This window comes from Chelonoidis abingdonii, chromosome 11, assembly GCF_003597395.2.
Source record: "Chelonoidis abingdonii isolate Lonesome George chromosome 11, CheloAbing_2.0, whole genome shotgun sequence".
In the NCBI taxonomy this organism is placed as follows: domain Eukaryota; kingdom Metazoa; phylum Chordata; order Testudines; family Testudinidae; genus Chelonoidis; species Chelonoidis abingdonii.
The window spans coordinates 45,713,336-45,735,369 of NC_133779.1; the positions used below are offsets into that span (position 1 = coordinate 45,713,336).

Sequence of the window (22,034 nt, forward strand, 5' to 3'; positions counted from 1 at the left end):
CCCAAGGCTACGTGAGATGGTGCAACTGACCAGCTTTCCGACAATTCCTGTTAAGAAACTTGCCACAAAGGTACCAGAAGCAACAACTCTGAAGCAAAGTCTGAGATTGCCATAAAACGGCCCCTTGCTAACCTCACTCTTGCTAAACAGGTTGCTCCAGCTTTCTTCAGAGTGGATTGTGACATCTGAAGTGTGCTGGATGTGATTATCCCTACTGAGAGCTGAATGTGATTGCTTGCAGCCTTTGAGGCAAATTCCAACCTGGTCAGGATTTGAAAGAATCCGGTAACATTCTGGGGGGTTTGTTCTCAGCTTGCACTGCTTTCTAAAACCACATCTGAAGAACAATCAGCCCAGCTCTTTTATTTCACTTTGAAAAGATTTGAATGGCTTTACCCTGCCCAGGACACTGCATCACCTGCTTTGAGTGTCTGCATTATTTCAGAAGAAAAATAAGCTCCAAGGAGTTAATTTCATTAATAGCTTATGATATAAACTCAGCAGCTCATCTGCAAGGCAGAGACTGAGATCCTGCAAAGGTTCAGGCACATTGCAGACCCCTAACTCAACAGAGCTACTCACCTATTTTGAGTTAAGCACCTGCATAATTTAAGCATGCACATAAATCTTTGCAGAATAGGGGGTCTAAATCATTCTGACCAGGATTGTCAAAGGAGCCTAACAGAATTAATGGGGTTTGGACACCTAAATCCCACAGGTTCCTGTGAAACTTCCACTCAGGTGGTGAAATGCCCCCTGTGCAGATCACATGTGCACCACTTAAGTGCCCAGTGAGGTGCACAAGTCGTGGAACTGTCTCTTTGCACTGTAAAAGCTGAATTCCAGTCACATAACTTGTCTGCGAGTTAGGTGTCCCTGCAGAAACCAGGATGTAAATCACCCTCATCCCCACATGCCTGAGCTACTGCTGCAGCGTCGGGCAGTAATGGGGGCCAGATTCTCCGCTGATGCACATGGATGAAGGCCCATTGACTTCCATGGAATTTTGTGGTTTGCACTAGCTGAGGATCCGGCCTTGTTTGTTTCAACCCACATTTCCCTCTTCTGTCTCCGCCGACAAATCATTAGTTCAGAAAACTCGAGAATGGCTCCCATGATTTTAAGAGTTGCACTCTGTGATGAAGTGGGACTGGTTTTAATGTTCCCTCTGAATACTGGGGGGGGCCTCAGCTCTGGCCGACCCTCTGTCTCCTGGCAACTAATGGCCCGGGCCTTTCCCCCCTGCAAGGGGGTGCTAAAGGTGTTGGAGACAGAGAGATCAGGTGACCTCCTGGCCTGGAAAACGGACAAAGCCCAGAGAGGAGGGGCTGGAGGGGGTTGGGGAGTTTTTGGAAGCTGGCTGGAAAATGGAGGGGAGCCCTGAGGAGGCAGCAGGGCTGTGGCCTCCCTGGGGCCCCAAATGGACCTAACTAAGGGGGGTCCTATTGTCTGTACCCACAAGGCCTGTCCCAAACAACACAGTCCCAAAGCCTTAATCTAAACCGACAAGGGAAGGGGGTAGACGGCAGAAGTGCTCTGAATTCCTATCAATCTTCCAAGAAAGCAAATCTGCCATGGTTACTGGGAGTGGACTAAAAGCCGTTTTCTATCTTGGCTGATTCTATCCTGGATCACAGGCTAAGAATGAAGCTATTCCTCAGCTTTCACGCACAGCTGCTAGGGAAATGATCCTAATTTCTCCTCCCTAAAAATTTCAACAGAGCTCAAATTTTGTGTGTGTTTAAATTTTCCATGGAAAGTTTTTGGATTTTCATTGAAAAATCGAAAACTGATCTTCTCCCTCAGTTCAAAATTGAAATCTATTAGTTTTTTTAAACAACCCCCCAATTGACAAAAATGCAGTTTTCCCCCCATGAACATTTCTGCCTTTTTTCCTCCAAAAAGCCCTTTTACATCCCAATTTTTTTTTGGCAAAACACCTTGGCCTCCTACCACATAATTCTGTCTGTATGTCAAAGGGCTGCAGCTTGTTTTAAGGGCACCAAGATGAAAGGGACAAGGACAAATTCTCCACATCTCTGCTCCCCCTCTGCAGCAATGTCATTTACAGTGCTTTGGGGCAGCAGAAGACTGAAGCACAAGTTAAAATCCTCACTAGAGGCAGGAATCCTGCGACTAATGAGACCCACAGCACGTCCCTTTCTTTGCCAATAGCCGGAGCGCTGCCAACTTCTCATTCAGGCCCGAACTGTGAATGTGAGCTCTGGCCGTTCTTACCACGCAGCATGTGTGTTTAGCTATGTAACATGATGTGCTTTTATTTCCTAGGGCCTGCACCTTTAAATCTCGGAGGCTCTGCAGAGACAGCACCTTGGGTTCAGCTCAGCACAGCCTCCTGCAGACCCCCACTTTTCTCATGCTCCCATAGGGATTCCCTGCGCCCTTCTTCTAAGCTGAAAGGTCGGCTGGGTGGAAAGTTTGTGCCTTTTCTTGTAATGTGGAAAATCCCAGCCTTGGTAGAATTTGCTACGTGCAGCCTGTAGTGTTAGTGTGTTTAGGCTGCATACGATGGACCTGGCTTCCTCCTGAGTAGGGGAGATTACCCCAAATCAAGCACACGGGAAAGAACGCCAACAGGGCAAAATATCACCCCCTCAGTACACCAGCCTGGAGTAAATGCTATCTCCATCTAAGCACAGTGCGGGCTGCTTTCTGTGAGCTTGGGTTAGCTTGGGGCTCCTGAGCTTCAGTGGTGCCTGACCCTCATGCTTGGAAATCAATGTCACCCTTTTGTCTGCCAGCTGTTTGTGCTCCTGGCTGTCCAGTGCTCTTTCTTCTGCAAGTCTAGAGAGTAAAAAACCTTCCTTGATCTTTTATTCTGGGAAGAATCAAACCTGAACTAGGCTCCCCTAAGAATCTCTGCTTTGCAGCCAAAGAAAAAAGCCATTGCAGCCCTGTGGTTACTGAGATCAGAGCTGCTTTCCAGCTCCTGGCAGCCCAATGGCTTAGCCTGTTTCTGAGAAGAGCCACAGAAACACCCTTCTATGTAATGTGAATTGCCTGGCCTTATTAATTCCAATCATAACCTTAAAACCACCAGCCCAATTACATAGCCTGCAGGGACGGGCTGGAAAAAGCCACTCTCAGCAAAGCCCTGCTAAAGCAGAACCACTCCCCTGTTAGGAAGCAAACAACTAAGCTTTTATCCTCCCCTGCTGCCCGGCTCTTGAGAAGATCCACCTGCTACCAGCTAAGCAGCCTGCACCAGCCTTTGACACAGCAGCTCAAGTGAGAAGTTCCATAGCAGCTGGGGAGTGGCCAGGCAGCCTCACTACTTCAGACTGATTAGCTGAGGAGGGAGAGGTTTTTGGCTCTGGCTTTGCAGCAGAGTTAGCTGCGGGCTGCTCCCCCTGCCGGGTTGGCCAGCTCAGGTTCAAGGCACTGCTAGTCTGGAGTGAAGCTGTGTTGGGGTGTGGATGGGAGTCGGATGGGGGCGACACTTGAGCTAACACTGCGAAGAGAAGCCCACTGGGGGAGTCAGGTTTTCCAAAGAGCTCAGCCCCCACGGCAATGAACCCTTTGGCAAACCCTGGCCCTGGCATGTGGCCTTCTCCCCACCCCCACGCAGGGCAGAGAGGACAGCCCGAGGCCTATACTCAACCAAGGTCCTGCAGTTGGGGCATCCAGTGCCTTCTCCCCCATTGGCCCGACGAGGCTGTTCCCCCACGGTGTGGCCGAGGAGCAACCAGAAAGGAGAAGTTTCAGGAGGCTGACACAATCGGATGTTTGCTAATGGAACCAGACTGTTGCATCCCTACAGGACTCCGGGCGATGGAGCCGCGTTGCGTCATCCTGGGCTGTTAGACCGACATGGTGAGGAAAGAGACAATCACGCTGCTTCCTGATCCATCGGAGGCAGGCAGGGCCCTGCTGAATCAGAGCTGCTCCTGGGCTAGATCAGCGGTTCTCCATCCCAGATCCTGCTCCCAATGCAGGAAAGGCAAGGTGGGGATACACTGATCCCAGTGCAAGGTTCAAGGCTGGCTGGGCACCAGGGGCATTCACCTCCTGGGCTGGACAGTCTTTCCACCCCTGCCTCATTCAGGGATGATGCTGGGCTGGGAGTGGGCAGCATTCGTGCCTGTGGGGTTGGAGGGCAGAGGAGCTGTGCCAAGTGGAGGGGGGCAGACGCACTCAGTTGTCCCCTCTCCAGTCTGCTCTGTGCCATGCATGCTTCGTTCTTCACTCTCCCCTGCTGCAGTGGGAGCCTCCCCACCATTCCTGCCAGGGACCTAGTACCAGGGGTTGCATTGGCATAACCCAGGGCTGAACCTAAGCCCAGTATCTCATTTGCCATAGGAGGTCTCGGTCCTGCACCCTTTGCTCGGTGTAACTCGCCGTGAGGTTTGCAGATTGGCCGTTATCTCCTGTACTGGGCTGGAGGGGTGTTCCCTGCGCTGCTGGGGCACTGGGCAGTGTGCACAGGGGTTATGTCTCTTGCACCACTGCCCTGGGGGACTGTCCAAACGAGGCCTCGTTAAAACCCGACCATCCACGTTCTGGTGGCTCAGCATTCCTCAGTGGGGCCCAGTACCCCCAGGCAAGAAGGGGCCTGCCGAATCTAGAAGGGTGAGGAATGCTGCACGGTGGGTTTGAAATAACTGCTTCCCGAATTAGACGTGGTTTCAGCAAAGGTGAATCTTTCCAGGAATGCAGGCCGGCTTTGTTTAATTTCTTATGGGGCTCCAACTTCCCCAGACTAGCTGCACTCTCACAGCATCCCCAGGGGACTCTATTTCACAGGAAACTGAGGCCCAGCAAGATGGAGTGATTTGCCTGTGACAGGTTTGGGAATAGAACCTGGTGTCCACAGACCGAGGCCAACACCTTACCCACAAGACCACCCCCTGCCCTAGGCAGGGGCTTTGGCAGGCATGCCAGCGCCTTTATGTTGTCAGTCTGAGGAGCAGGCCTGATGCACAGCAAGATCCAGTCACACTAGCGTAAGGGGGCTACGCTCTGGAACAGGCGACCAGGGGGCGGAATCCCCATCACTGGAGGTTTTTCAGGACAGGTTGGACAGTCCCCTGTCAAGGCTGATCTAGGTTGATTGACTTGGCCAGCAAACTTCTCGAGGTCCCTTCCAGCCCCACGGGGCGCCAGTTCTGTAACAGCACGGAGTAGACTTTGCCACCTTGAAAGCAACAAGACAAGGGAGCTACCAGTTCTGCGACCTTGTATGGCCATCGACCTGCACCAGACAGTTACTCTACAGGGTGCTGATGAACCAGAACTCCTCTGGGGTAGAACGCTTGCAGGGAACACCCCTAAAGCTTTGGGCCTGGGTTTCAAAGGTGTGCTGAGCACCCACTGCTCCAAGTGCCAGCTCCTGAGTGCCTCCGAAAAGTCAGGCCCCTGCAGATTAGGTTCAGGGAAGCAACAAAATGCTTTGGAAGCCTTCCCCTCCCCACCCCAGCCATTTCCCTTCCCTTGCAGCTCTGCTTTTCTGCAGCAGGCCCGGAGGGGGTTAATTCTTTGGGCAGGTGGGGAGACGCACACAGGCCTGTTACCTCCACCTCCTCTAGTGCGAGTCCCCTGTTTGGATGCTTGGTTAGCCCCTGGAAGAAGATACCTGAGTACGGGAGCGGGGTGGAAGACCACCTCCCATATAAGGTAGGTCGGGGTATGTGTGTGTGTTGCCGGGGAGGACAAGGGGGAATGAGGGGAGAACATCAGGGTCATACTGGTGCCCTCCCCAGAGGATGCAGACACCTTTAGATGTACACGCACCCTCTAGTTCAACCACAAAGGATCGGGATCCCTGGGTCAGTTCTGTGCCTTATCTTATGCAGGAGGTTGGAATGGACAGTTCCACTAGGCTGGGAATCCAGGGGGCCTGATTCTCAGTTGGGATAGATTGGTGTAGCCCCATGGATGTCACTGATAGGGGCTTAGACCCGATGGCCCTTGTGGTCCCTTCTAACCCCGTGATTCTATGATTTCCCCCGGGCCTCAAGAATCCATCGAAACGCACATGCCCAGAGGGCCCAACTTTGCAATGATCAGCCTGGCTTACCTCAGAGAGAGCGAGCGTGTTCTGGGACGCAGGAGTGTCGCAATGGGGAGTGGCAAATACTGTGCTAGAACCAGAATGAGCCTGCAAGGGAAGCGTATTGTGGATTGTGCCGGTACTTAGGAGCCCGGTGCATTATTAGACAATCCGTTTATGGTGCCAAGGAGCAGGCAGCCTGGATTTAGCAAGAACAGATCAGCCTATGCCTGCCTACGTTTGCTTCTTTGACAGGGTGACCGGCCTAGGGGAAGCTGTAGACATGGATTTCTGTCAGGCTTTTGACACTGTCTGACATGGCATAAGATGCATGAACTTCACGGGGGTGAAGGAGGTGCACAGGTGTCAGAACAGCACCTGGCCCTGCGGGTACATCTGGAGCCCAGGGGCTGACGAGTGTCAGAGGAAAGGCCGGCTGGCTGCATGCATCCATCCCCTGAGGTAACCGTCAGCTTTCAGCCTATTCCAAACTCCTCCTCGTGTAGCCTCTACCCCATCCGTCACTGCTGTGGTCACTCTGGGCTTCTGATCTGAGGTGAACAGCACGCCAGGGACCCAAATCTGCTAGCTGGTTCCAGCCCTTGGGGCAGGATGTGTGTGTGTGTGGGATTAGCTTTGGCCCAAGGCCATGCCTGGCTCCTCGGGTCAGTTAGAGCAGCCTTAATGCTGATCTAAGTTGTGCGCTGGTTCTCCCAGGCCATGGCCCTGATCCCTTCCCCAGGCCAGCGGCAGTGAGCAGGGTGGGCTGCTGAGGCCCCCTGCTCAAGGGAACTTCCAGCCACTTTAAGGCTGTTTTTTCGTGCCGCAGTGGCTTACAGGGAGTGTAACTCAGAATCAGGCCCTCGTTGTGTCTTGTCACCATTCTTGATTCCTTCAGTGCAGAGTAGGAAAGTGCTCAGCCCCTCCCCCCGCCTCCCCGACCTACATGGCAGCAGAACAACGCACGCACACACGTCCCTTAGCGGGAAGCTGATGACATTAGCAGATGATAAAAATAAGGAGTCTTTTACACACTGCGCAATTATCCCATGAAGTTCATTGCCACAGGGGACCATCGAGGAATGTCGCCTCGCCCCATTCGGAAATAGATTCGATGTCCACCAGAATCATGAGACCAGCATCTGCTGGAATAAAAAATGTGAGTCACCAGCCCTCATGCTTCAGGGCATGAACAGAGATCCAGGTAGGGTCAGGAAGGCACTCTCCTCCTTCGCTCCATGCTATGGGAGTGCACAGCTGTGGAGGGAAGGGTGGTTCTGTGGTTAAGGTCACAGACCTGAGCCTCAGAACAGCTGGTTTCTATACCTGGCTCTGGTTTTCTGTGCTGCTTCTGAGCAAGTCACTTTAATGGCTCCATGCCTTAGTTTCCCCACCTATAAAATGGGCCTTATAACAGTGCCATGGCTTGCCAGGGTGTCATAAAGCCTCAGTTGTCAGTCGGGGGTGTGCAGCTTGGATGCGAACATGGATTCAGATTTTTCCCAACCTTCAGTGGTGTTTGGATCAGGTCAATAAATCACAGAGACCCCAGGCCCACCTCACCACTGCCTGGTAAGGTTTCAGTCCCGCTTTGACCGTGTGAAGTGCTGGGCTACAGAGAGTCAGACCCGCCATTGCCTTTCCCTGCCTACAGCAATGGAGGGCCAAATCCTGCAGGGTGCTGAGTGCCTTGAAGTCAGTAGGGCTGCAGTGTGTTCAGCCCTGGGCAGAACTGGGCAGGAAGCTCCTTGTGTGGTTCTGAGAGGTCCCTCCAGGGGTAGAAAAGGGTGCATAGTGTGGCCTTTTAGAGCGTGAGTCTCATCTCACTTACATGGGTGCAAATCAGGCCTGCAACACCCCCAGTGCAGGCAAAGGGCCAAATTCTACTCTCATTTACATCATTGTAAATCTAGAATAACCCCACTGACTTAAGCAGAGTGACTCTGGAGTAGCAGCAAAGAATCCTGTGGCACCTTATAGACTAACAGACGTTTTGGAGCATGAGCTTTCGTGGGTGAATACCCACTGCGTCGGATGCATGTACTACGTCTGTTAGTCTATAAGGTGCCACAGGATTCTCTGCTGCTTTTACAGATCCAGACTAACACGGCTGCCCCTCTGATACTTGACTCTGGAATGACACCACTGCCACTGGGAGCAGATGCTGGCCCCTGGTCTTTGGGTCAGGTGTTGAGCTGGTGTAACTCGATGCCAACAGAGCCATGCTGCTCGACCCTGAGTGAAGCAATGCTGCCATCCACCCCTCCACCCTGCCATGAAGCTGCTGGACCATGCTGGCCTGCAAGGAGTTCGCCAGTTCCTCCACAATGGGTCGTTTGAGCTCCTTCCTGGAGAGTGTCAGAATGCCCCTGCGGCACTGAGCTCTGGGGCACCCAGGCCTGGTCCTTCACTTGCCACATCAGCATACTGCTGTCTCTGCTTAGCCTGAAGCCAATGCACATACCAACCCCTGCCCCAAACTCAAACGATTGTCCTCCCTAATAGATGTGGTCCGGACACCAGTCCCATCCTAAGAACATAAGAATGGCCATACTAGGTCAGACCAAAGGTTCATCCAGCCCAGTATCCTGTCTACTGACAGTAGCCAACGCCAAGTGCTCCAGAGGGAGTGAACCTAAAAGGCAATGATCAAGTGATCTCTCTCCTGCCATCCATCTCCACCCCCTGACAAACAGAGGCTAGGGACACCATTCCTTACCTATCCTGGCTAATAGCCATTTATGGACTTAACCACCATGAATTTATCCAGTTCTCTTTTAGGATCTGATTTGTCTTCGTCCACTTACTCAAACAATGGAGAAACCGTCCCAAGGTGGACGCCGAGCAAGCGGTTATAAGACATTTCTAGGCAAACAGGAGACACCCCCAGATTTTGACACCATGGCAAATCGGAATTGTCTCCCGCGTGCATCTCGGTTAGCTCTGTAGCTTGTTCCTATTGTACGAGTTTCAAGCCAACAGCATCCTTAACAAGTACAAAGAAAAGTGCTCTTCAGAAATAACTGCTTCCTGAGCCCTGGGCCACGGGAATCCTTCTGGGAACAACCCCATGCTCGCCGCCCTGGGGTCTTTTCCCACGTTATTTGGAAAATGAAGTGATGGCTGCTGCACGGTGCTGGTGGTCTGGCCCTGGAGTCTGAAGGCCTCTGTTTATCCACCGCGCAGGACCAGGCCAGGCCCTCTTGGTGAATGCTTCCCTTAAACTGCCTCTCACCACTGGCCATGTCTACACAGCACACTCAGGCCAGGCTCTGACTCTGGTTTGAGCCCAAGTCCCACTTCTGTCCAAAAACAAATCAGTCTTGGGTCAGCGAGGACTCAGGAACCAGGGTCCTTGGACCTGCCAGGGGGTGGGTCAGAGCCCGAGCATGGCTGTGATTTGAGTCCGAGCCCTGTCACTCGGCAGGGTGGACACAACTGAAGTGTAGACCTGAGTCAGAAGGGCTGTGCGGTGATGTGGACACATCAGCACAGACCTGGGTCCAGCAATTGGACTCCCTTCGGGTTCCCCTTGTCCGCACCAGTTCTAAGTCAGCACAGGGCAGATGCTTGAGTATGGGTTTAGAAACACCCTGTCCACAGGCCCCGGTTCAGTGCGCTGGGTAGACATGCCATTAACAGCCTGTGGATTATTATACAGCCCCCCTCTTTCTCCTTCTTCTGCCTTTATTACTGTTGTGTGAAGTGCTGCTTTTAATGAATTATCCTATTGCCACTGAGAAGAACATGACTGCAAGGGGAGAAAACGTTACTGGTTTCAGCCTCGGCCCCAGCCCTGGCTCATTTCCCAGTGCAGTGCTACGAACGGGACGGGACTGACGCAGGACAGGCTTGGGGGTGGGTGGTGCCAGCCTGTTGGAGAAGGCAACTAATGTAAGTTTCCTCTGCCGCCTGGTGGTGAGATGCAGCCATGGCTGGGCTTGGCAGAGGGCCTCCCTCTATAGCTTTGCCACGGGGCCTGATGCGCTGAGCGCAGCGTGACTCGTAAGTGAAATGTTAACGCTTCTCACTTGTGCAGGTCCTTTGATCAGGGCCTATAGGTCCTATCCCGAGCCCTTTTGGCCTCCCTTACACTAGACCAGAGAGCAAGTGTGAAAAATTGGGGTGGGGGAGGGGGAAATAGGATCCGATATAAGACAAACCCCCTAATACTGGGACGGTCCCTATCATGTCTGGCCACCCGAGCCCAATGGAGCCCTCTCTGTTCTTGAGCAGGAAGGGCCAGGTCCCACCAGTGGAGGATGCGCCCTGCCTCCAGGAACCTGCCTGTGCTAACTCTCCTGGTGTCACCTACGTTAACCCCTTCTGGCTGCCAGTGCTGAGGAAAGGGAGGTGGGCCAGGGCACCCCTGCGCCTCAGTGATCTCTGGCTGCGTTAGTGGGCAATCAGTGCAGTTTAGAGCAGCCCTCAGACTGCTGTGTTCTGTACCAAGAGACTGGCAGGGGGCCGAGCTGGTGGGATCAGGGAGCGGCTTAAAGCTCCGCGGTCTGGCAGTAGGAGTGGCTCAGGCAGACCGGCATAGCTGGGAGGGTGATGGGCCCTGGCAGCCGCTTGCCACAACGGGTCCTGTTGCAGGCTCAGCGAACCAGGAAACAACCCTGGAGTCTTTTACTCTGGGCCACCAGCCTGAACCCAGCTCAGAGCTAGATTTGTGACCGTATTCCTGCAAACCAGTAAAATGGGGATTCCCCGGAAGGGGGCAGTGATGGGAACCTTAATTAATGATGGGCTGAGCCCCCACTCAGCGGCGTTACCTTGGCCAAAATGGATGCAATGTGCTGGAGAATCTCAAATCTTTGGGAAGTGCAGTTGGGTAAAAGTGACTGCATCTGGGGGGTGTTTCTAAAGACCAATTGCACTAAAAGGCTTATGAAGATCCAGGGGCCATTAGAATTTCTTTGTTTCCTGATGCTATCAAATCTCTCAGTGTTTTCTTACACTCCCTCATGGATGCTTTTACTGAGCAGGTAAAATAACAGAATTTTTCTTCTTGTCTTTGAAGGAGTTTTTCTCATAAAAGCTTCCCAAATATCCCATTTTTTCAAGGATAAATATAGCTCCTTGCACTGACTGGCATTTCATTGTTTCTGTTCCAGACAGAAAACCCCCTTCTGTCCTCCGTTCCGTGACATCATGGTCCACACCCACGGCAAAGCCGGTGTTTCGAGATGTGTGCACTTGCCAGCTCTCACCCTTCTCTCTTGAAACACAATGCACAATTTCCCGGCCAAGAGACTTTTTCCTTCCAGTGCCGTTTCAACATCTCTTTTCTCCCTCACGTCCCCAGCCAATAAAAAGAGACACGTCCCTCTGTGCCTGCAGAGCGAAGACTCGGGGAGTTCGAGCGAGACCCAGGTAAATACTAGATGCTTTTTCACTGCTCTCTTGCTCTTCGTTTTGCTTTGGCATTTCCACCCCACTCTTTCTGTCCAAGTCTCAGGGTTGCTGTCGCAAGTGATGGAGCCGTTCAGACTGCAGCGGGCACGGGCTCCTGTGGTATATCTGTGTAATAACCCAGGCCAGAGGGAGGCCTCTGTCCCCTCTAGTGGCCGGTGCATGTAAGAACTTAGGAGCCAGTGAAGCTGCAGTGTCTGATGCTTTGAACTCTTGCCGGTCACAAGGGCTCATTCCCTGCTGTCCGCCTAAGTACAGTTGGTTACAATTGCCCCAGCTACTGAGTCCTCTGTCTACCTTGCTGAGAGTCAGAAAGTTGCTGCAGGTGTTTAAGAACATGGGGAAGGCCCAAATTTCTGGGGACTCGAGCTCCTGGGAGACAGGTTCATCTTCCCACTGCAAACTCCTCTGGCTGCCTATTTACTCTGGGCTTCAGGATTTTATCTGGGGTGCCACAACCCCCCCCAGAACACAGGCTCATGCCCTGTAAGTGTCAGACTGCTGGCCGGGTCTCGTGACGAGAAGTCTGCTCTGGAGGACTGGAACTGGTGTTTGAACCGAGGCAGAGTCTCCTGGGAACAGGGGTAGAACTGGGCCAGAATTTTCTGAAATTTTTTTTGGGTCAAAAAATTCCGTTTGGTTGACATGGAAGACCCCAGCCGCTACCGCTATCACTGGCAGTGCAGTGGGGCTAAGGCAGCTTTGGGGTGTGTCTCCACGTGCTGCCCCCACCCCAAGCTCCGCAGCTCCCATTGGCCGCAGTTCCCGGGAGCTGCAGGGGCGGTGTCTGTGGGCAGTGGCTTGTGGAAACCCCCCGTCCCGGCTCCCTGCCTAGGAGCTGCTACCAGAGGAGTGTGTGGGTTTCTTTCAGGAGCTGGCTAGGAAGGAGAGTGCAATGGTTAGAGGGGAAGCCTAGGACTTAGGGGACCCTAGTCCAGCTCCCTGCTCTGACACAGATTTACTGCATGACCTGGGGCAAGTCACTTAGTCTTTCTGGGCCTCACTTCCTCTTCTGGGCAATGGAGCTAAGAGCCCTGTCCGGCCTCGCGACGGGGGCGGGGGGAAGGATAAACGCATTACAAATGCTGTCATGCCATGGTAACGACTGGGTGGGGAGGGCCTGAGTCACCAGCAGGAGGAATGAAATAAGGCAGGGCTGGGAGGATGAGCCAGAGAATCAGGAAGTTGGGCCCCACTAAACACAAACAACTCTGACATTTTGCAAATCTCCCCCAAATTGTTTTTCTAATGTTTTTGGCGGGCTGTTGAAAGCTCTGAAGTCAAGGAGGTGTCGCAATGCGGAGCTGAGAACCCCTAAATACCTTTATAAAGCAGGGCCCAAGGGCAGGGACTGTGTTTTCCTATGGGTTTGACCAGCTCCTAGCACAGCAGGTTCCTGATGATCGCTGGAGAGCCTGTGGGTGCTACCGTAATACCAGTAATAGCGAGCATTCCAAACTGTGTCCTGGTGCGTTCTCAGCATCCTGCCAAGCCAGACTGAAGAGATGTTTGTTTCCACTGTAATGGAGGTGGGCATGTGGGTTGGTTGCTTGCCCACAGGAAGACTGTTGGGTTGATAGAGTTGTTTTCTTCTCTAGCCCCAGGAATATACCTAGGTCCTGTTGCCATGAACGTTTGTCACATCTTATGTCTTTGGACGCCCGTAGGTACCTCTGGTCCATACAGCAAATCACAAACATCAGCATTATTATCGCTAGCTATAATCTCACTTGCATTGGCTTGGGAACTTGGGGAAATTCTCCTAGAGGGCAGAAGGTCCTTGCATCACTCAAGCCCTGTTTGGAAGGTGGAAGTGAAGCCTGGGCCTTGAGCTGCCTCTCCATGCACACCCGAATTCTAGGTTACGATCGGAGGCAAAACGCAAGAGGGAGAAATCCATCCCTGGTGTAACTCCGCTGATGTCGATCCAGCCACGCCGCTGACAACATGGCTCTGTGTTTTAGACTTCATCGTTTGTCAGTTTCTTTCCCTGCATTGATTTTGCTCCTTGGAGCACTAGACGTTTTTTTCTCCTGATGTAAAGTACAATATTTGTTCCCAGGTCCTTGTCGTGCTTCTTGCTTGGAGATTTTAACTGAAGGCTCCACAGGATGCTCAGGCTGGCTGTGTTCCTCTGTGCTCTGTGTGCTGTCTCATGGGGTGAGTCCAGGGTTTATCTTACCCACAGTTCTTTCAGGGACTTGGTGTGGGCAGGCAGAACGTTGGAGTGGGAGCCAGCAGAAGTGTGTTCTGTTCTTGTCTCTACCAGTTTCTCGGTGTTTGACTGAGACCAAGTCACTTCACCGCCCTCGGTTTCTCCTCATCTAAAGCAAGAATGGTAATGTAGCAATGCAGGTCTGGTCAGCCGGGTACGTGGCACAAAGTTATACAAAGGAGAAGCTGCCCAGAATGTAGCAATTAGGAAGGCTATTAGGGGTGTCTTAAACTTATTGGTAGTGACAGTCACTGAAAAGTCAGTAATTTATAGCGGGGTTTTATGTCAGGGAATTGGAGGAAGCAAAGGAACCTTCAAGACTGAATCCCAAGAATTGGTACTTGGGCCACTCAGCATTTACACATGGGTTCCACATAGAGGCCCCAAGACAGGATTATCCAGTGGACATTGAAACTATCTGGCTACAGCGTGCCGGGGTGTTCAGAGAGCCCTACCGGCCCAGGCAGTAACACAGCCTGAGGCTGATGGAGGCCGCATCCCTTTAGTTCATCTTTCTCTCTTTCCCTCCAGGGTTTCTCTGCCTTCACATTGTCACCCCAGGCAAATGGGGCGGCCAACCCGCCAAGTGCTCTTCGCCTCTCAAGGCAGTGCAGACTAGATACGTCATTATCCTCCAAACAGCCGGCAGCAGCTGCAAAACGGGTGCTGAATGCAACCAACAGATGGTGAATATCCAGCATTACCACATGAACAACAACGGCTGGTGCAACATTGCCTACAAGTAAGAGGCAAAAGTACATTCTCTGGGCCCTGATCCAGGGGCAGCATACGCCCGTGCACTAGCATCAAGCGATTACTCATGTGCATGAAGTCACCCACAGGCTTAAAGCCTTTGCAGGATCAGGCTCTAAGATAGGTCCGATTCGCACGTGCTCAGTAGTGTAGCTAACGCACATAACCAGCTTCATGCGATAGCTTTTGCTTTTCCCTCAGGCTGATTCTGGTCAAGAGCTGAAGAAAAAGCAGGAGAAATCTGAATAACATAAGCCAATGTTTTCAAATCTGAAAGCCTAGAATAAGGCATCTAAGTCCATGTTTAGGCAGCTAAATAAGCTACTGGAGGCTTCCAACTTGGGGAATGTTGGTCTTATTTTTTTTAACTAATCACCATGAATCTATAACAAAGGAGTCAACCCATTTAAGGTTTTTGTTATTTAACAAAAGCTTTGGAGCTACCCTCAAGAATAAAGATTCCCCCTTCCCATCCAGAAAACACTTGCAAAGAAAATGAATGTTCCACCCTGCACAGCTGGGGAATGCAAACAAACAAGTGGGACTTATCCAATATTTTTAATTTTTTGTTGACATTTCAGAATTTCAAAATAGTGTCAAAATATCTCAACTGTCAGGAAAATTCCCAGCAGCACTAGGGTAGGTAGAAAATCCCCTCTGCATTTCGATGAAAATGATGACATTTCTATTCACAAAATGTTCAGAAACTTTCACCTGGCTCTGCTTTTCCGATCCTTACCCGCAAATCTGCCTGTGCTGTGGATTTAAGCTGCGACGTTCCAAACCTGCTTTTGCTGTTTGGATCTCAGTGACAGCAGGGTGACAGGTGGCAGCGGGATACAGGTACAATTCTGGTTAAAACGAATGGCAGTTAGAGTCCGGCTCTCTAGGCAGCCTTGGAGTAGAAACCTCAGCTGTAGAACTGATGGCAAATTTTGGATTAGAAACGTTTCCTTTCCCAACCCTACAGCTTCCTGATTGGTGAGGATGGGAAGGTGTACGAAGGCAGAGGCTGGAATACAGAAGGCGCCCACACTTATGGTTACAATGACATCTCTCTGGGCATTGCCTTTATCGGCGACTTTACAGGTAAGCAACTTTCTTGGCTCCCATTTTCCCCTGGCTCTGAGACTTGGCGATAGGGGTCCCTGCAAAAGTTGGATGCTCCGAGTGGCTATGGAGATTTTATTGAATCGATCTGGGCATTTTACAGGAATTGATGGGAGGCCGGGGCAGAGCTTTTGATCTGAGGATCTCCCAGCCATAGGTCAAGTTCAGCCCCATGCTGGGAGAGAGCATCAGGCCTAACACATGAGAGGTGAACTCCCCACCCATTGTGCAAGGTGCTGTACAAACACAGAGAGCCACAAGCCAAAAGGGACAGGACATCGCTGGGGTGAGGGCAGCTTTCTTATAGGCCCCAGGATATCTGTCCGTTTGGTCCCTTCTGTCAGCTTGGCGCGTGTCCTGCACTCCAGACCTTCTCCCCATGACCCACCCATAGCCCTCTGCATCACTTGTGGGGGGTGGGTGGGTGGGTGAGTGGGATGGGGGAGCTGGCTGGTGATTACACTTCTTATATTTCACTGGCCTCTTGGTGAAGTGAACCCAAGCTGATGTGCAGCAGCCTTGCACAGGTCTCCACGGTCCATCTTCCCCATCTCTCTCCTGGGCACCTGCTCAGAAAAAATTATATTGATTCCTGGAGCCTATCCCGAGTCAGCCCCCAGGAGGTGAAGCCAGGCAGGTTCTCTGAGCCAAATCGCTTCCTGGTCTCTTTCAGGAAGGTCTCCCAACGCAGCAGCCTGGAAAGCTTTGAAGCACCTGCTCCACTTCGCTGTTAAGAATGGCTACTTGTCTTCTGACTACCTCCTCATGGCGCATGGGGACATCAGCAATACCGTTTCTCCCGGGCAGCCCATCCGCGAGGTCCTCAAGACGTGGCCGCATTATAAACACTGAGCGCCACCAGCCTGGTGAAGGATGCGTGTGGGTGTTGAAAGTCGAGGATGCTGGCCGAGGAATCTGTCTCTTTTCATGTGCTTAGGATATATAGAAAGATAGTTTGACTCGTAAATGTTTCGGGTTGGATTCTCAGCCCCAGTTCTGTCTGCTGAGCAATGCACGGGGGAAGCAATGTGGCTGCATCCAGCCAGTTGAGAGTCCCCCCCCCGTTGAAATTCTGACCTGGTGTCAGACAGAGCAAATTCTTCTGCTGACTGCTCAGGCACCTGAAACCCATTGATTTCAACGTGTTTTAGGCACCTTGTTGGTTTTGAAAATCCTCCTAGGTACCTAAATATTTTAAAAATCTGGCCCTTAGAGACCAGAGCCAGCTGCGGTTAATTAGAGCAGCCCCTAGACTGCTCTAATTTATGTCAAGGCTGGGTCTGGGACAGCCTGAGAATTCAAGGGAGATAACTGGCTCCTGACTGTCCTTGACACCTTGCACCAAGCGTATCTCGCTGCAGGGGAGAAAGTGGCCTCATTCTCCTGCAAAGGTTTTACAGTAGAACGAACCTCAGAGTTAAAACACCAGAGTTATGAAGTCACCAGTTACCCACACACCTCAGTTGGAACTGGAAGGACGCAATCACAGTCCTGAATTAAACGTAAACTACTAAAAAAATAAAGAGAAAGTAGCATTTTAAAAGCATCTTCTGCATAGCAAAGCTTCTAAGCTGTGTTAAGTCAATGTTCAGTTGCAAAGTTTTGAAAGAGCAGCCAGAAGGTTTTGCTCAGAGTGACGAACACGCTCCATGCCCGAGGTGTTTGTGACTCCGATGTTCTCCCATATTTGATTCTGTAGCTAATCCGTGAAGTCAGCAGCCTCTTGTCCTCACTGGCCTCCAGAAGTCCATCCTCGTAAAACCCTGATCATGTCCCTGCTCCCTGCACAAATGCTTCAGCTCCAATGAAACTAGGGTGACCAGATGTCCCGATTGTATAGGGACAGTCCTGATATTTGGAGCTTTGTCTTATATAGGCTCCTATTACCCCCAGGTCCCTGTCCCAATTTTTCACACTTGCTGCCTCATCACCCTAAATCAGGGGTCGGCAACCTTTCAGAAGTGCTGTGCTGAGTCTTCATTTAGTCACTCTAATGTAAGATTTTGTGTGCCAGTAATACATTTTAACGTTTTTAGAAGGTCTCTTTGGCTAAGTCTTTAATATAGAACTAAAGTGTTGTTGTATGTGAAGTAAATAAGGTTTTAAAAATGTTTCAGAAGCTTCATTTAAATTTAAATTAAAATACAGAGCCCCCCGGACCGGTGGCCAGGACCCGGGCAGTGTGAGTGCCACTGAAAATCAGCTCACGTGCCGCCTTCGGCCCATGTGCCATAGATTGCCTCCCCTACCCTAAATGAAATGTGCCTGAATTCTGGCTGCGCGGTGAGGAGAGAGGAAAGAGGGGGTAGAATCCAAACCTGAATCTGAAGTTTGCAAAAAGTGCACCTGTGTTTACAATAAGCCAACCGTCCAGATGGAAACACCTCCAAAATCTGGGGCAGTGCCCCCCTCCCAGCCAACATTTTCTGTGGCAAATTGCCGATACTGTTCTGCTGGGTCTCGCGCTTTCTCTTCTCTGGGGTAGGTTCAGGGTGCTATTGTTTGCCTCTGAACCAGTTCTTAATCACTCCCCTAGTGTCCTTGGAGGAGGGGAGTGGAGAGGGAGGGACCTGGGCCCACCCTCTACTCCAGGTCCCAACCCAGGGGCCCTGAGGGTTGTGGTGAACCACTTGAACTAGTGGTTCCTTCCCCTGGGTTACTTCCCTCTCCTACCCTTCAGCTTGTGAAGGGCTTCTTGCCTCCCTTCTACATCACGCCTGGTGCCGCCTACCTACGGGTTTCTTCTGACTTCACAACCACCGCAGCACATCCCTCCAAACTTTCTATTTCTCTCCTTATCAAAACTCTTCTCTCTCTTCTGCAACCTGCACATCTGTTCCAATCAACCTTCCTGCCTTCAACTCCCCTGTCTGAACTGAAGCAGGGGTTTTATCACATGACTGAAGTCAGGTGCCAATTTGGGAGTGAGCTGCTCTAAATGCTAAAGGTGTTCTAGTCTAATCTAAAAGCAAAACTCTCCCTTGGCAGGCGATAAGGCCCCCTGCTAACACTCTCATGTCTGCCTCTGGCCATAGCTGTATCATACATTTCTTCACTTCATCAATTCCTGCGTGCCATTGCAGGGGGCTCGGGCAACTGCAGATCATCCGTGGTCTCGTCCTGTTCTCTCCTTGGGGCCCTAGGACTGAATTAACAGCAGTGCAGGCTGGGTGGAACCTTGGAAAGTCATTAAATCCAGCCCTGTGCTGAGGCAGACCAAGTAAGGCCGAGACCATCGCGGACAGGGGCTTGTCCAACCTGGCTTAAAAACCTCCAGTGGTGTTGAGCAACTGAAATTTGGGCTTCATAGGCGGCATCTGCGCTCGAAAATTACCCAGTCTGTGTCCCTACAGAGAGGGCCAGGCTAGATGATCTGGCTTGAATTTCTATGAAACTAGGAACAAATACAAAAAATACTACCAATAAATAAATAAGATTAAAATGAAGCCCCCCCCCCCCGCCCCCCACTAGCCACACTGCATTATAGGTTACCACCGGATACCCTTGGAAGCATCCAAAAGGCTGTTGACTGAGTTCAATCAACGACGGCCTGGGTGAAATTTTTAAGGCCAACTTCTTTTTGGGGGCAAACATGGTTCAGCGTAGCAATGCAAACGTTCCACACTTGGCGTCCGTTTCTGACTTGTTCATTTGGGGGATAAAAACCCACCCAAATTTCTGACAAAATCAAAACATTTTGTTATCAAAAAGGAAACGAATCAACTGTTCGCTTTGGAATATTTGTTTCAAACTTCTTTTATTTGATTTAAAAAAAGCATCAAATTGTTCCAAAATCAAAACAAAAATGTTTTTACATCATCAAATCTCTCTCTCCCCCTGCCTCCAGCTTTGCGATTTTCCAGAAATTTCAAACATTTTCTGTTTTGGTCTGACCCAAAGCAATGTTTCCCCCCTCACTTTTTGAAATTGCCAACAAACTGAAAAGCCCATTATTCACCCCGCTCTAGTTTTGACGGCTCAGTAAGTTTAATTTTGCTGTGATGGCTCCACTAAAAGCTCCTGCCCACAAGCAAAGTGCAGAGGTAGGCAAATCAGCATGGATCTGCTGGCACAGGTATGCCCAGCTCTGCCAACCCCCTATGGTCAACAATCATGAGTCGGGCCCTAAAACAATCTCAAGATTGGCTTAATAAATCATGAGATTTAAGAACTACTAATAAAATCTTGGGTGATTTATATTCATGTTCTGGTTTTCAAGCCACAGTTTCCAGTTGTGCTCTGCAGCCTTGAAGAGGGAAGCTTACTTCTTAAAAAAAATAAAAGCTGAGATTCTTTTGTCATTACTTGACTCCAGGATCTGGGTGTGACCGTTCGGTGACTCTGAGTCACTTGTTCCCCCTGCTCCAGCAAGAGGGAGTTTGTCCTGTGGTGACTGAGTGTCCTCTGGGCTAGGCTGAGTGTCCTTCACCTTGGAGGTTAACAACAGCTGCATCCCAGTTCCCGAGTCCATTTGAGTCCTTCCCCTGCGATATCCATCCCCCGACACTGGCTCCTCACAGAAATTCCACCTTCTCTTCCCCCAAAGTTGCTGTGTCCCCCAGGTTACCAGTTTTACCTTAAACTCCCGCTCTGTAAAACACCAGCCCTTGTGAGCACTTCTAATAAACCAAGAGGAGGTTTATTAAAGTCAGAATAAGGATCACCCAGAAATAAGAGAGAGTGGCAGACACATGTGGTTACAATATGAAAGAAAACAAGGCCGCACACCTGCCCGGCTCCACATTTATCAGCAGTTCCTTTTCCTAGCTGACACAAAAGATTTCCTCCCGGAAGTTCAGTCTTTTGTGGCTGATTTCCAAAAAGCCAGGATCCACGAATCACCCTCTGCTTCTCCAAGGGTTTTGCCAGCGAGTGGACGCAGCCGTGGCAAGTTCCTTCCCATCACGCTATTACACTGAAAACAACCGTTTGTAAAGTTTCTTTTTCACCTTTAAGTGCTTTCAGCTGTTTGTGGATGTTGCTGACGGTTTCCCATTCAAAGGGTTCGTCTTGTGCAAGGGGAAAGAATTCAGCCTCACAGTGCATCACCAGGCAGACAGGGTGAGGTGACAACCCTGCCTTGCCTGGATGGGCCAGGTGACTAGTCATTCCTTTTCACTCCAAGTCCAGAAAGCCACTGCCTTCAATATTACCCAGGCAGACACCTCGGAATGATTCTGAACAAGTTATGCACTTTCTGTAAGCGTCTCGTGCGCTATTTGCTAGGGATAAATATCCCGCAAGGCGTGTGTTTGGTGGAACGAGTGTGCCAGATCTGAGGTGAGAGTTGTTTACAAAGAACAGGGGTCCCTTTGCCAAAGGGTTTCTGTGTCACAGTGGGACTTTAGGTAACAGCCCAAAGAGCTTGGAACAAGACTGCAAGGGTCGGTGAGGCTGGGTGCCCACAAGTATGCCTGATGTTACTCATTCTGTGGTTAATGTAGAAGCACATTGTGAGCCTCCGGTGGAAGCTGCTATTGCAGCATGTACTATGATTTCAGTCTGAACATACACTGGTTTTCGGTCTCTTAGGTTCTCAACCAGGGGTCCAGGGCCCCCTGGGGGGCTGTGAGCAGGTTTCATGTGAGTATGGCTGGCATTAGCCTTGCTAGGGCCCAGGGCAGAAAGCCTGCCACATGGGATGGCAGCCGAAGCCTGAGCAGCTCAGCTTCATGGTACCCGGCTATGGCAGAGGGGGGCACCCGCACCGTCAGGGAAATCTGCTGGCGCCTACCAAACGGTTTGTTTACATTTGCACAGTGAACGGCGGCCACTGGGTACTGCAGGCAACCGTGCAAATGTAAAGAAACCATCTGGCGGCCTGCCAGGTTTCCCACCTATGGTTTCCCCTGTGGTGTGTGGCCCCGGGCAATTGTCCTGCTTGTTGCCCCTTAACGCCGGCCCTGGCTTTTCTATGCAGAAAAACAGTTGTGGGGCAACTGGGCTGTGGAGTTTTTATAGCATGGGAGGGGGGATGAAGGGGACTCAGCAAGAAAAAGGTTGAGAACCCCTGGTTTGGGGAACACCCCAGTTCAAAGAAGACACAATTCACCCTTTTGCTGGGGGCTAGAACAATGTCCAAGCACCACTGAAGTCCCTATGGGATTATGGAGTATTTAAATTATGCATCAGATTTGTGTGTATGTACTAGGCGGAATTTCACCCTTTGAGCCCAAGGGCTTGTCTACAGAAGGAAGCTAATCTGGAATCAGGGAGGGTGTGAATTTAAAGCCCAGTCTTTATTCTGGAACAGCTCCCCACGGTGACACTTTCATTCCAGAATAAGGTGCCTTGTTCTGGTTTAATTTAAGCCACAAAACGTCTCAGCTCAGTAGCTTCTCCCCTGCTACAGACTGTCCTTAACCCCTTTGCCCTGACACCTTTCCCCGGGCACCGTCTGAAACACCTGGCCCCACGTAAAATCAGGAGGGAGTGGGGTAATTTAGAGAGATGCAGCTGGAGAGCAGGTTTGGCCAGGAATAAAAATCACCTTCCTCCTACTCGGGACGGGAGGCTGCACAACATCTGCAC

General features: G+C 51.1%; 2 protein-coding genes across 4 annotated transcripts in view; both read left to right on the forward strand.

Annotated features, from left to right (window-relative positions):
- Positions 1 to 22,034, forward strand: part of ILF2 (interleukin enhancer binding factor 2) — a 270,325-nt gene that overhangs the window by 205,012 nt on the left and 43,279 nt on the right. The window lies entirely within an intron of this gene.
- LOC116832739 (peptidoglycan recognition protein 3-like) lies at positions 3,767 to 17,614 on the forward strand. Of its 3 annotated transcripts, none has more exons than XM_075071039.1 (6): positions 3,767 to 3,834; positions 11,319 to 11,386; positions 13,488 to 13,585; positions 14,172 to 14,382; positions 15,364 to 15,482; positions 16,177 to 17,614. In XM_075071039.1, exons 3-6 carry the CDS (start codon positions 13,537 to 13,539, stop codon positions 16,353 to 16,355), a joined length of 558 nt encoding a protein of 185 aa, XP_074927140.1. In that variant the 5' UTR covers positions 3,767 to 3,834; positions 11,319 to 11,386; positions 13,488 to 13,536; the 3' UTR covers positions 16,356 to 17,614. The 3 variants fall into 3 exon arrangements, with proteins under 3 accessions (XP_074927140.1, XP_074927141.1, XP_074927139.1); XM_075071040.1 differs by lacking the exon at positions 3,767 to 3,834 and adding an exon at positions 3,850 to 3,966; XM_075071038.1 differs by lacking the exon at positions 3,767 to 3,834 and having other exon boundaries at positions 11,142 to 11,386.

Excerpts from the sequence above, each read along its gene's own strand:
- LOC116832739 (XM_075071039.1), top strand. The coding sequence starts at position 13,537 with ATGCTCAGGCTGGCTGTGTTCCTCTGTGCTCTGTGTGCTGTCTCATGG. Across the intron at positions 13,586-14,171 it reads TCTGTGTGCTGTCTCATGGG|GGTTTCTCTGCCTTCACATT; the intron begins GTGAGTCCAGGG and ends CTTTCCCTCCAG. Across the intron at positions 15,483-16,176 it reads CTTTATCGGCGACTTTACAG|GAAGGTCTCCCAACGCAGCA; the intron begins GTAAGCAACTTT and ends GGTCTCTTTCAG.